General features: G+C 41.1%; 1 protein-coding gene across 9 annotated transcripts in view; it reads left to right on the top strand.

The window, feature by feature from the left end:
* The first annotated feature begins 1,769 nt into the window (after positions 1-1,769).
* Positions 1,770-13,746, top strand: part of afdna (afadin, adherens junction formation factor a) — a 209,719-nt gene continuing 197,742 nt past the window's right edge. For all 9 annotated transcript variants that reach the window (XM_048600620.1, XM_048600619.1, XM_048600612.1 and 6 more), the window contains exon 1: positions 1,770-2,085. In XM_048600620.1, the coding sequence (XP_048456577.1) occupies positions 1,987-2,085 (99 nt within the window). In that variant the 5' untranslated portion in view covers positions 1,770-1,986. The remainder of the gene's footprint in view (positions 2,086-13,746) is intronic.

Below are 13,746 nucleotides of genomic sequence, written 5' to 3'. Positions count from 1 at the left end.
GCGTCCGAAGACATTTCCTATCTACAATGTTCTTAAGATCCCTGCAGCATACTTGAGTTCCCACATGGTACGGGAATTGCAAATAGCAGGTCTCAGCTGCTCATCCATGATCAAAAAAAGTTCTATATGTTTTTAGAATCTAGTTAGCAACCTGACAAAAAAATTCATTTTAATTTGATGCCTGTAGTCCTGTCCATGAATTTCTTATTTTTAACACATTTAGTGTTATACCAACCCTGATAATAGTTTTTTTTCTAAAGTGGATGCTGGAAATCTGAATTGAAAACAGAAATGTTGGAAATACTCAATGGCACAAAAACAAAGTTGCTGGAAAAGCTCAGAAGGTCTGGCAGCATCTGTGGAAGAGAAAACAGAGTTAACGTTTTGGGTCCGGTGACCCTTCCTCAGAACTGGAGTTCTGGACCCTGGACTCGACCCGAAACGTCAGCTTTCCTGCTCCTCTGATGCTGCTTAGCCTGCTGTGTTCATCCAGCTCTACACCTTGTTATCTCAGATTCTCCAGCATCAGCAGTTCCTACTATCTCTATAACATTTCAGGTCCTGTGACCCTTCTTCAGAACTGATGGCCACTAGGAAAAAGTCATTTGTTATGCAGAAGATAGGGTAGGAGGAGGTGGTAAGAGGTAAATGATACAGCCCAAAGAGAAAGAAGAATAGTTGGACAAAGGAGTGGATAATAGTCAGCCGAGAAGAATGAAAAACTGCTAAAGGGACTATTAGTGGCTAACAACGGGTAGCGTGAAATAGCAGCCCGTATGATAACAAGGCCTGGTGTGTGGGGGTTGGGGTAAGGACATTAAAGAAGGTGCCTCAAGCCCTAAAACTGTTGAACTCAATATTGAATCCAGAAGGCTGCAGAGTTCCCAAGCAGAAAATGAGGCGCTGTTCTTTCAACCTGCATTGAGCTTTCCTGGAGCAATGCAGCAAGCCTGAGACAGAGAGTTTGGCCGGAAAACAACGTGGTGTGTTGAAGTGGCAGGCAACCGGAAGCTCAGGGTCTTTTTTGCAGACAGAACGCAAGTCTCCTGTGAAACTGTTACCCAGTCTATGTTTTGTTTCCCCAATGTAGAGGAAACCACATTGTGAGCAATGAATACAGTAGATTAGACTGAGTAAAGTGTAGGTAAAGCACTGCTTCACCTGAAGGTGTGTTTGGGCCCTTGGACACTGAGGAGGGCGGAAGTAAACAGGCAGATATTATACCTTCTATAGTTGCAGGAGAAAATACCATGGGGCTGTGGGAGGGGACCCTTCATCAGGACCTGAAATGTCAACTTTCCTGCTCCTCTGTTACTGCCTGACCTGCTGTGTTCCTCTAGCTCCACAATGTATTGGTCCCCTTGTTGAAGTTGGCATCATCAGAACAGACGTGATAGAAACAGAGGAACTGGGAGAATGGAAGAGTACTTACAGGAAGGAAATAGTAGGAACTGCCGATGCTGGAGTCTGAGATAACAAGGTGTGGAGCTGGGTGAACAAAGCAGGCCAGGCAGCATCAGAGGAGCAGGAAAGCTCCTTAGAAGAGACTTCGCAATGGGGTGTGAGGACATATAGTCAAGGTAACTGTGGGAGTTAGTGGGTTTGTAGTCAACTATAAACAGATCCTAACTTTGACCTGCTCCATCTTGGAAACCTTCCAAATGACCTCACCACCTGCTCCTTCGCATATTTCGAATGCGCATGCGGTAAGAAGCGGTGAATCACACCTCTCGAAACGGGGGCGGGGATTTTATTGTGGGTCGCGAGAGCGGCAGTTGGGTGGCGCTCGCGACTGAGCTGACGGTGGAGTGAGCGTGTGCTCGCAGCCGGAATCTGGCGGTGGCGGTTTTCCTGTCGCGGTTCCTCGTATCTTATTCATCCTTTTCCTTCACGGAAATTCACCTGACGGCTTAGACGCATATCCACAATTTTTTTGTTGCTCTGGTTGCGGTGTTTGGTTCGCACCGTGTTCCCCACTCACCAAGGATGTCGAGTCGAGAAGAGGAACGCACGAAACTGGCGGAGATCATTAACCACTGGAATGCCAACCGGCTGGACCTGTTCGAAATCAGCCAACCGACCGAGGTGAGTACCAGGGCCTGAAACGCCGTGCAGGCCGCGGCTGACCCAATCCCCCAGGAACGTCCAGTCAGGCGTTTTAATAGCCCGGACCACGCAGCCGGATTCGGGAATTGAGATTGGAGAAACTGGAGAATTCTAATGTTTTGAGAAGCGTTTTTGCGGTCCGCCCTTTCCACAACAAAGGGCATCCCAGCCGGAGTACTGGTTAGTCGTCTCGGCAGCAGGTTGGGGGTTGGGTGTTTGTTCTGGGGCGGGGAAGAGAGAAAAGAGTAGTGGTGGGAATGAGATAATAAAATGCCGAACTTTTGCCGTGTGTTCTCTTTGTGACTGCAATTTTTTCTTTAATTTGGGAAGACATCCTGAATATTATCCGTATGAAGAAGTAAAGGGCGTGTCGATGCGCTGAAACCACTATGTTGGAAGTTCGAGTTTCCCCAGCTATCAGGCTTAGGGTAGCGCCAGAGGCTGGCTGCACCTTCCTGGGACGGGAGACAATTTCCTGTAACTTTTTACAACCGTTTCTGATTGTTATTATGATTTGTTTGGCTTTTTAGAACGCTTTTGTAAAACAATTGAGTTTGATCCCCATATTTTCTTTAGTTTTTCAGGTTTTTTTTTTCGTGTTCATCTCCACCCTGTCATGAGTTAACATTACATAGGTTTGAGATTCACACCCCAAGTGTCAAGTCATAATTTTTTTCTTATTTGTGCTGAATTCCAAACGAGCTAGTGCAAATCGTAACTTAATACTGCAGACATTTAAATTTGCATTTTTTTCACGACTGCTTCAGTGTAATAAACAAAATTTGGGAACGTTTGAGTTAATTTAAGCATGAGTATTAATCGCAATTTTGATACTGTCTGTTCAATTAGATCTCCAAGTAACATAATAGAAATTTGTGGCTTGTAAAGTAAAAATATGCATTTAATAAATTGCAGCACAACTAAACTTTCCCCAAATGTCATAGCCAGTAATTATTGGACTAGGGCAACTATAACTCTCTCTTTCTGTAAGATATCTTCCATAAAAATCAGAAACACTGATTGATTGATTTAGTTTGTGTCACTACAGTCCCAAGATATAGGGGGAGATTTCTTAAAGCAGCATAGTTTTAAGATGCTTGAACAGGGGAGTGTCTCTAGAAAAGGAAAACTGCTATTCACTAATATGCAACAGTGAAAATAACATGCTGGCAAATGTAGGAAAATACATTTGATTGTCTTGGGAACCCTAGTTTCAAGCTGTTGTATTATTCTAGTTATCAGTTTGTAATGTTTAACCTTACTGAGTGGCACGTCATAAAGGTTACTCACCTTAGAGATCATGTGTCCATTTCTGTTTTTGTCTCTAGCTTAATTTGTTCATTGAGCTTGCCTTTTCAAGTTCTGGTATAATGGGCTAGAGTGTGCTTTTTTTGGTGCATTGCATGTTTGGAAAATAAATGTCGATATTCAGACAAGCTGGAATGTGTGCAGCTGTGCCCCATGTTGGAAATAACAGTAGAATGAAAAATGTCTTTAACTTTTCCTTTGTGAATAAAAACATCTTTGAGTTGATGTTACTAGTGAATTAAAATATTAGGAATTTTTTATTCATTCATGAGATGACGATGTTGCTAGCTAGGCAGCATTTATTGCCCACCCCAATTGCCCAGAGGGCAGTCCAGAGCCAACCACATTGCTGCGGGTCTGTAGTCATAAATAGGCCGGGTAAAGACGGCAGTTTCCTTTCCTAACGGACATTAGTGACAATTAATTCATGATCATCATTAGACTCTTAATTCCAGATTTCTTTTATTGAATTCAAATTCCACTGTCTGTCATGGCAGGATTTGAACCTGGCTCCCCAGAACATTACCTGGGTCTCTGAATTAACAGTCTAGCGACAATACCACTAGGCCATCATCCCCCTTCAGGAATGTGGAATATTTACAGCAAACTAGAGTTGTATCACTTGCTTAAAAATGTTTGATGCGTGTAGAACCCCCAAACACAATTAGTTCTAAAAAATGCTTGCCTTGTTCACAAACTTCTAATTTTTTAAGCTGCCTTTGTTGGGCATGAGATTGTTGAACATTCTTTGTTTTGAATACAGTTTTTGTTCTTGTATTGTTTAATAAATATAGATGTAAAAACACTATTAATTCAGGTGATTATGCTCTTGCATTTTCACACTGACCCTAGCTGTTGAGAGTAGCTCATTTGGTTTACCTTTTTATTGAACAAGTGTTCTGTAAGAATACAGTGTAATATCTTGTCTGGAACACATCTTAAGAAGCATGAATACAGGGAAAGTAGTTTCAAAAAGTCCGCTGAAATAATAGCCTCAAGTGAAAGAGCTGGGGAGGATGGGGAATTCGTATAGAAGCAGAATATGTGTTGACATGTCCAGCTGAAGTAGACTTCTGGATGTCTATAGCCTCTGTTTCATATCCATCTGTGTGTATCGTGATTTTCTTGCTATGTGAAATAACTTTTTCTGCAGTGTTTTGCTTGTGGGTATGATGAACATGGGTATGGGATGAAGAAACTCCTTTTGGCACCACGTCCATTACCCCTTGTGAGAAAGGTGCCGAAAAATGCTAGTTTGGTTTTCAGTCCCTTCCGTTGTTCAGTTTGAGGAAATTAAACACAAACATACATAATAGACGTGACATTGTACTATGGATTTTAGTTGGCTTCTGTTTCCTTTTCAATTGTGAGTAACACTTCGTGGGACTACTTTAGGACTTGAAACAAAAATATGCAGTGTTCTGTCCCCTTTTTTTAAATCAAATGCCTTGCACTTAAATTTTTATAACGTGGTGATTTGTGTTCGTGAAGCTGTTCATTCTTTACACCATTTTTTATGGCACTTGGATCTAAGATTGGTCAGTTAGAAATGTGATGTGCTATTGAAGTTAAAGATACAGCTGCCTCCTAGTTATGGTTTTCTTAATCATTAGTGGGTTTTTTGATCTGAGATTTCTGATTTCTGATTTCCAACTTCCTTGTATATGGCTAAATATTTCAAATAACCAGCATATGATAAAAGCACGTTCTACCATGTGCAAAAGAAACCTGAAGGCGGATCAGGCTACCTCAGGGATCAAGCATTTGTACAGTAGGGCAACCTGGGATTCTATGATGTGAAATTCTGAAACTAGGTTTTTCCTAGTTGATGGTCAAAAATGTCTCGCAGCCAGTAGTGTACTTGTTCCTAGAGAATTGTAAATGGCATATTGAAATGATGCTTAATTCCTGTTTAATAACAAGGCCAGCAATAGCTAATGTACACTTACAGTAATTAGCGTAGTGTTAATTGAACATGCATGAGGGATAGCATTGTGTGTATACATGTACATTTATGGGGGTTGGTTTAGCTCAGTTGGCTGGGCAGTTGGTTTATGAAGCATGTGATGCTGACAGCATGCATTCAATTCCCGCTTTTGTTGAGGTTACAATGAAGGACTCGTTCTCAACCTCTTTCCTCACCTGAGGTGTGATGGCTGTCAGGTTAAATCACCACCAGTCATGTCTCTCTAATGAGAGGACAGTCCTCTGGGCTGGTAAGACTACGGTGACTTGGTGTATTTATTTTCAATGATTTAAGTGCGAAAATGGGTAGTAGCTTAAAAAAAACGTAACTCCAGTATGCAGATTTGTTGAATTGATCTCATGTTGAGTATTTGAGAACTGTAAAGTAACAGAGCTACCAGAAAATTATCTTGTGCTGAAGTTTTATCTTTTTGATTTATCAAGAACTTGATAAAATGAAAGTTGATAGAGAAATGATGTGATTAAGCAACAAATGACCACAAACTTTTTTATTTGAAAAGAATGAAGGGCAGCAACAGCATTTTTGTAAGAATAATGTAGTCAAAATGATTTAAAATAGTGTCTAAGACACAATAATATGCTGTCATGGTTCACAGTACAAAAGAAATACTCCTGGAGGGAAACAATCCATATAAAGCCAAGATGGATTTAAGCTTTTGTTTTCACTGTACTTCTCTCCATTTAAGGGAATAAATTATTGGTAGAATGTAAATATTGCAGAAAAGAGAAATGTTGCATTTTGTCTTGTGGTCATTAGGACAAATGTCAGAATACAAAATTTTAATCTGATTTACAATTATAATTACATTAATTAAGGTATTCTGACATGCTAAGGCACACATCCAGGACAGGTGGGACTTGGACCTGGACCTCTGAGCCAGAGGTTAGAATTCTACCAATGTGCAACAAGGATCCTAAGTCATAATTTACTCTTCTTGAGAAAAGGGATGCTGATTGAAGATTGTCACTGATTGGCAGAGGCATTGCCACAGGGACTATTGGTCTCTTCTTGTTCCCAAGTACTTCAAAAAAGGATGTGATACTTGAATGTTTTGTTCTTAGAAGTCTACAACAAAATTATTTCACTTCATAGGCATAAAGAATATGCCGGAACAAGAATTCATAGAGGATGAGATTGAGTGAGTGGATTAATTACGAAATATCTAACCTATGCCGTGCCTTGTTATGCGTTGGGCTTTGGTAGGGAGTTTATTTCACTTGTGTTTGATCTGTTTATGCTGCTATCTTGCCTCAATAGGTAACCCAACTGAAAGTAAAACCTGCATGAAGTACAGTGGCGTTGTAAACTTAAGCAGAAATATTTTGGAGTTATTTTGTAAAAGTGATTGCTCATGGGATGTGACAATACTGGCTATTAGTGATTATCAACCATCCCTAGTTTTCCAGAGCGTTGTTGATCTGGAGTCGCATGTAGGTGAGGCAGGGTAAGGTTGGCAGATTTCTTTCCCTAAAGGACATTAGTGAATCAGATGGGTTTTTACAATAACTGACAGCAGCTATACGGTCATCGTTGACTAGGTTTTTTTAACACCAGTTTTTTAAAATTGAATTTAAATTACTCAATCTGCTGGAGGAGGAGGAGAGACTTTGAAATATTCAGTAGGCTTCGATGAATTGTGAAGAAAAATTAATATTGAGTCGTATGACCTTTTTTCCAGCTTCCAGAGGTGTTTTAGATTCATATTTCCATCATTCACTTTTGTTGCTTTTCTTGCCAGAATTGAGTTAAATGTCCTTCTCATAGGTGAGAATTCATACTAAAATAATGTGCCTGCAATTACCAGTGATATTGATAAAATATTAGCCAGTTCATCTCATTAAAGGTATTCATATATGGAATATATCTGTCACACTCACTATCACGTTTGTAGATGGAGGGCAGATTATGATGAGTTAGGAAATGAGTGACATGCTATAGCATCTCAAGCTTGGGACTGACCTTGAAATTGCATTTATTTATAGATAATATCCCTGAATGGGTTAATTAGAAATTATGGCATACTTCTGGAGCAGGTGGAACTTGAACTCGGACTTCCTGGCTCAGAAGTAAGGACACTACCATTGCACCCCCTCAATATTTATACAGTTGGCCAAGTTCAGTTTCTGGTAAATTGTAACCCACAGGATGTTGATAGTGGAAGATTCTACAACCTTGAGGACCTCCCTCCGAGATGTCCTGGGACTGAAATAATTGATCCCCAACCTCCACAGCCATCTTCGTTTGAAGTTTCATGTAGCATAAAGGATGGAGAGTTTCCCATGATTCCCAATGACATCAATGTTACTAGGAGTCCTTGCTGCCATACTGTCAAAAGGTGCCTTAATGTCAAAAGCAGTTGCTCTTGCCTCAACTGCTAGGGTCAACTCTTTTTATATGACTGCAGTGAGGCCAGTAGCTAAGTTGCCCTGATAACCTCCAAATTGAAATTATGAATACTTCATTGTTGTTTGTGTGCTGTGTGACAGCATTGGCAGTGATGCCTTCCATTAGTAAGCTGACAACTGAGTAGATTGGCAGGTTGTATTTATCTTGTTCTCTGGGTGAGCAAACATGCAATCCACTTCCAGGTGGATGCTAATGTTGTAGTTATTTGGAACAGCTTGCCTAGGGCCGTAGCTTGATCTGCAGCCTAGGTCTTTAGTACTATTACCGCCTCGCAATATCCAATACCTTCATTCATTTCTTTTATTATGTAGAGTAGATCAGATTGGTTCAAGTATGACACCTGTAATTTTGGGACCTAATGAGGTGAAGATGATGGATCAGACAATCTGATCCGACACTTCAGGTTGAAGATGGTTGTCATTGCTTCAGCCTCTTTGTAACCAATGTGCCCCTCTTTCTTTCCCCACCTCCCCAAATAAGCATTGACAATTGGAGTAAGTTTATCATCTTCCCTGGGTTGCATGCAATGCCAAGGTTGTGAATGGTTTCTGTAGTGGAGAACATTTATAAGTGAATTTGTATGGAAGTTGGAACACTATTGAACAACATAAAGTTGCTGTTCATGTGTATGAGCAAACATTTGCATATCAAATCTTTAAAATTAATATTAATACACCCTGTACGGGATCTTGTTTATAGGTAAGAGCACTTTAAGTTGGATGTTTGTAAATTGGCGACTGCCTGTGTTTGTTTAATTGTCCATGATGTAGAGACATCGGTTTTGGGCTGGGGTGAGCAAAGTCAGAAGTCACACGACACCAGGTTATAGTCCAACTGATTTGATTTCAATCACAAGCTTTTGGAGCACTGCTCCTTCATTGTAGCTACTATCAGCACCACAAACTGCTGACTCAGAGTGGAGAGGATCTTCAAGAAGATGTCACATAGCGACACAGACATCAAGTTTCTGCAGAGATGCAAGAAAGCACACAAGATCCTCAAAGGAATACAGATCACAAATCCACTCAAGTCGACCTACAACAGACTGTGCTGAAAGATTCTACTGTCGTACCTATTGCACAGTCCTCAACCATCGTGTACACCAGTTCTATAGCAGACGTCACAACCTTGAAACCAAGATAGAGTCCAAATTCTCACCTTGCGCTGAGGACATAGCGGGTCAGCTATGAGACACTACCAAGCAGACGAGGCAACGGAACTGCAACACCTACGTGCACGCCAAGAACAGGAAACTTGAGAAACTCTGCATCACCACCAGTAGTAACCAAGCCACCACTGGTATCATTTTTGAAACCAGTACCACCATAGGGAAGTCCATCAACTTGTCTGATCACACCCTTCAACCAGACAAAATCTGAGTTCTCAGCCAAGGGCTCAATTTCTGTCCCACTACCAAAATGGATCCCGTCGGTCGCGGACAGACAGGACTTCAGGTGAATGAGACTGAGACGTCTTCCACAAACCCCAAGATATCAGCAGCTAGTCTAATGAACCAACCAAAGAATTGGAACAGTTGTAGCAACCGAAGAAGTTGGACCCCTTGGGAAAGCTGCTGGCCTAAGCAGTTCAAGCCATCAGGAGATGTCAACACCAGATTTTGTCAGCTGCATTCAAGATTGCCCAGAATGTCACCCAAGCACAACACAGTGATATCCACACTCAAGACCAACTGTAACATTGTCATCAAACCAGCAGACAAAGGAGAAGCCATCATACAGAACTGAATGAGGCAAAGAGGCGTACTGACAATGGAACAAGCAGGAATGCTACAGACAATTACCTGCCTATACAACCAAAACACTCTGAAGGTCTGGATCAGTCTGCTGAGTTGACCAGAGTATCCTATGTGCTCTCATCCCACATATTCTCATGTAGGAGACTTCTACTGCCTTCCAAAGATACACAAAGCCATCAGGCAACGGGACCATATGTGAGAACCTCTAGCTACATCGAGGGTATCTTAACCCATTGTACAAGGAACCCCCAGCTTCTGTCATGACACTACATACTTATAGAAACTCGGCACCCATGGACCAGTCAAGCCAGGAACATTCCTCATCACAACAGACGTCTTGGCACTCTATACCAGCATCCCTCACACCGGCATCGCTACAATAGCCTCAGTTTGCAACATTGACAACTGCCAATTTCCAGGTGCCATCCTACAACTCGTCCATGTCAACCACAACACCTTCACCTGTGACAGCGAGCTCTTTATCCAGTCACTCGGAGCAACCATGGGGATTGGGTGTGCACCCCGATATGCCAACATTGCACAAGTTCGAGCAAGACTTCTTCACCACACAGGATCTCCAACCAATGCTATACACCAGATATCTACATATCTTCTTCCTTTGGGCTCATGGTGAAGAATCACTAAACTACACAGCGATATCAACAAATTTCATCACACCATCAGACTTACCATGGGCTACTCTTCAGAATTGGTTTCATTCATGAGCTCACGCATCTCTGTCAAGGATGGACTCCTCAGCATTCTACCGCAAGTCAACGGATAACCTCACTAAGGTTTACTTCTTCCCTAGCTTCTACCCTAAACACACTAAAGAAGCCTTTCTGAAGAAGGGTCCAGACCCGAAATGTCAGCTTTTCTACTCCTCTTGGCCTCCTGTGTTCACCCAGCTCTACACCTTCTTGTCTCAAAGAAGCCATCCCCTACGGACAAGCCTTGTGCATATACAGGATTTGCTCAGGCGATGAGGAACGAACCAGACACCTACAGCCGGTGAAAGGCTCCCTCATAAGAATTGGATATGATGCTCAGCTCATCGATTGACAGTTCTGACATGTCACAGTGGAAAAACTGTGACAATTCATCTGATTGAAGGAGCAGTGCTCCGAAAGCTTGAGATTTTAAAAAAGAGTGCTGTTGGACCTGTGTGACTTCTGAATTTGTTTAATTGTCCACTACCATCTGTGCCTGGATGTCACACGACTGCAGAGCTTTGATCTGATCAGATGGTTGTGGAATATCTCAGCTTTTGATATGTGTTATTTGGGGATGATGTTAATGTGGTTTAAAGTTAGAGCTACAAGATTTGAGGCAGAGAAATAAAGTGAGCAATCAGGAAAGAAGCAATGCATTGTATATGAAATCACACATACCTTCAGATATCTTGTATTTAATTATCTTCCCTGCTGACTTGACTTGCTGGAATGAATCTATCTGAAAAGGCTGTTGGACAATTTTCCATAATGGATGGAATCTCTATGGAAGCACTAGAATATGACACAAACTCTAAAGTGCAATTCCATGATCTAATTTCCCTTATCAGGAAGGAGGAGTAGTGCATGTCTGGAGATCTTGGAGATGCTATAATCATGATCATCTTCACGAAAGATGATTTGTCTGAGTGTTGTCAAGCATAGGGAAAGTTTTGTCAGAATCCTCCTCCACCGCCGCCCGCCCGCGCACGCGGCCCCCCCCACCCCAAACCTTTCATTTTACTCCCTGTGGATGAAAGGCTTCTTACAGAATTGTTGTGTGAATTCTATTGTCCAATGTGCATGACAGGTATGATCTTCAAGATTTGGCAACTATGAGAAATGCAAGAAGCAGTACCAACCCTTGTCTGTGGCCTTCTTTAAAGTCAGAAAGGCCTTCACTGTAACAGTGAGGGATAGTGGGGCATCTTCCTCCATTTCAGCATCTCCTTAAACTGTCTCCATCTTCTTTCATCTCTCTTATATATCCTAGAATAAGAAATTGTGAAAGTAGCCCAAGTTTATTATCTTTCTCTATCTATATTTAAATATTTTCATAGTAACTTGCATGGTGATTTCTCCACACATTTTATTGTAATGCTGCATTATGTTTAGTTAGAGTGCCTTCATTTTCTTTTCAATATTGTAGATAATTTAAATATGAATGACCATTTTGGGGTTACTAGATATAGCAATTAAGTAACGGCTGAAAATTGGTTTGTACAACTGCGTGGTCTCCAGGCTGTAGGTTTGACTATTTGTGTGAATCAGAAATGCTGTTAAGGTATGTGTAGAGACATACTATTATAGCAGTTCTCCAGATTTAGAAAAATCTGAAGTGTTAGCTGCTACCTTGGGAAGGTAAGGTGGAGAAAAGGAAGGAGTAGGGAGAGGTTTGCTGACTTACTACAAGTAACTAGTAGTGCTGAACTGTTAGTTGAACAGTCGTATTTTTGAGATTCTTGGATTTGTAGATTAATTTGAAGTTCCATTCTCCTGATCTGTTTTTTTTTTAAACTGGCTTGCAGCACTCTGAAACATGATCTTTGCCTGCAACACACAAGATAATTCTTTGGCTATGACCTTCATGTTCGCATGTGCATGCGCGCGCACACATTTCAGTACCAAGCTGGTACACCCTTGCAAGAGCATTCTGTCCCACTGGTCCACTTCAAATGAGTTTAAACTGGCATTTTGACACTTGCTTTCTTCACAAGGCAAAGCACAATGTGGATCTAGTTTGGGGCATAATCCACAGTGTGGCTTGTTATTGAGCTGGGAGTCATCACCCTCTTCTCGAAGGTATAAATAGCCATAGTCCAGTCTGTTTTTAAGTTTGACTCCTTTAGGTGTAACATCCCATGGGTCCTGCACCAAGTTATTTATTTTACTTCTGCAGTTATCTTGTTTCTAGCAGTCTTCTAATTCCGAAACATGACTTTTAGAAAAAGGCTAAAAACATCGGTAGTATTTTGCTAGTCTGACCCGTCATAACAAAACTGAGTGGATTTATTTGGCACTAATTGTAGATTTCATTTTATTTAGGGATTTTTGAGATTTTTCACACTGGATGAAAATGTCCAAGGCCCAGCTAGATCATCTACGATCTAAACAGCCGCATGACACAACAATAGTTAACAATTACTTTGCAACAGATCCTGACGTATTATAAGGCAAAACCCAGTGTTGAGCTTTGGGAACCATATTTCCAAAATCACCTGTTCCTTGCAATCGTGCTGAATTTTCCGTATCTCACTTTAGTGCTACATAGAACATAATAGAACAGTACAGCACAGTACAGGCCCTTCGGCCCATGATGTTGTGCTGAACGTTTACCATAAACCTAAGGTCTATCTAACCTCCACCCCTGCTCATGTCAAAGTACTATTATTTGAAATAAATCACCATAATGTGCAAATAAATGGATCAATACTAACTGCTTTCATCATCTCTTTTAAGGAATGTATTCCATACATTGAGTCTGAAATACTGTTTTTATGCAGATAGCTCTTGAATTTACCCCCATCCCTTCAAGAACATGTCCATTGGTTCCCCTGTTTTGGGCAAGTTAAATAGCTTCTTATCATTTGCATTGAATAGGCCCATTAGAATCTTAAAATCACCAATCCACTCTGCCCCTCAATTTTGTACATTCCAGTATGAAAATGCCCAATTTACGTAGTTACTTAACTTTGCCTTATCTCGTTTTATCATACAGGTTGCACACTCTGGCTTGCTTTTTGTACTGTGCAATTCAACTTAAAAAAAAAATGTAAAGGTGCAATCAACAGAAAAGTTTGAATTTGCCAATTTTAAAACTGAAACCTACTTGGAAAGGAATGGGAAGTAAAGGTAAAATTTCTAAGCAGGGAAGTCTCTTTGAAATGATCAGAAGGTGCTGTTAATTGTCCTTGTGTAGTAGCGCTCGGAATACATATATGCTGTTGCCTTTATGCCTCTAGGAGCAGAAATAGGTCATTCAGCCCATGAGTCTGCTCCATTTAGTCATGGTTATGTTTCTCAACCCTGTTCTCCTGCCTCCTCCCCTTAATCCTTGATGGCCTTACTAATCAAGCAAGAAAGGGAGGCGGTGTGTTTTTGATTATGGAATACATTACTGTTGTAACTAGAAAAGATATTTCTGAAAAATTGTCCCGTGAAAATATATGGGTAGAAATAAAGGAAAGATCACC

Source organism: Rhincodon typus, chromosome 9 (assembly GCF_021869965.1).
Source record: "Rhincodon typus isolate 14 chromosome 9, sRhiTyp1.1, whole genome shotgun sequence".
In the NCBI taxonomy this organism is placed as follows: Eukaryota; Metazoa; Chordata; class Chondrichthyes; order Orectolobiformes; family Rhincodontidae; genus Rhincodon; species Rhincodon typus.
The sequence above is the reverse complement of the archived record's forward strand: the minus strand, read 5'-3'. Positions and strand labels throughout refer to the sequence as shown.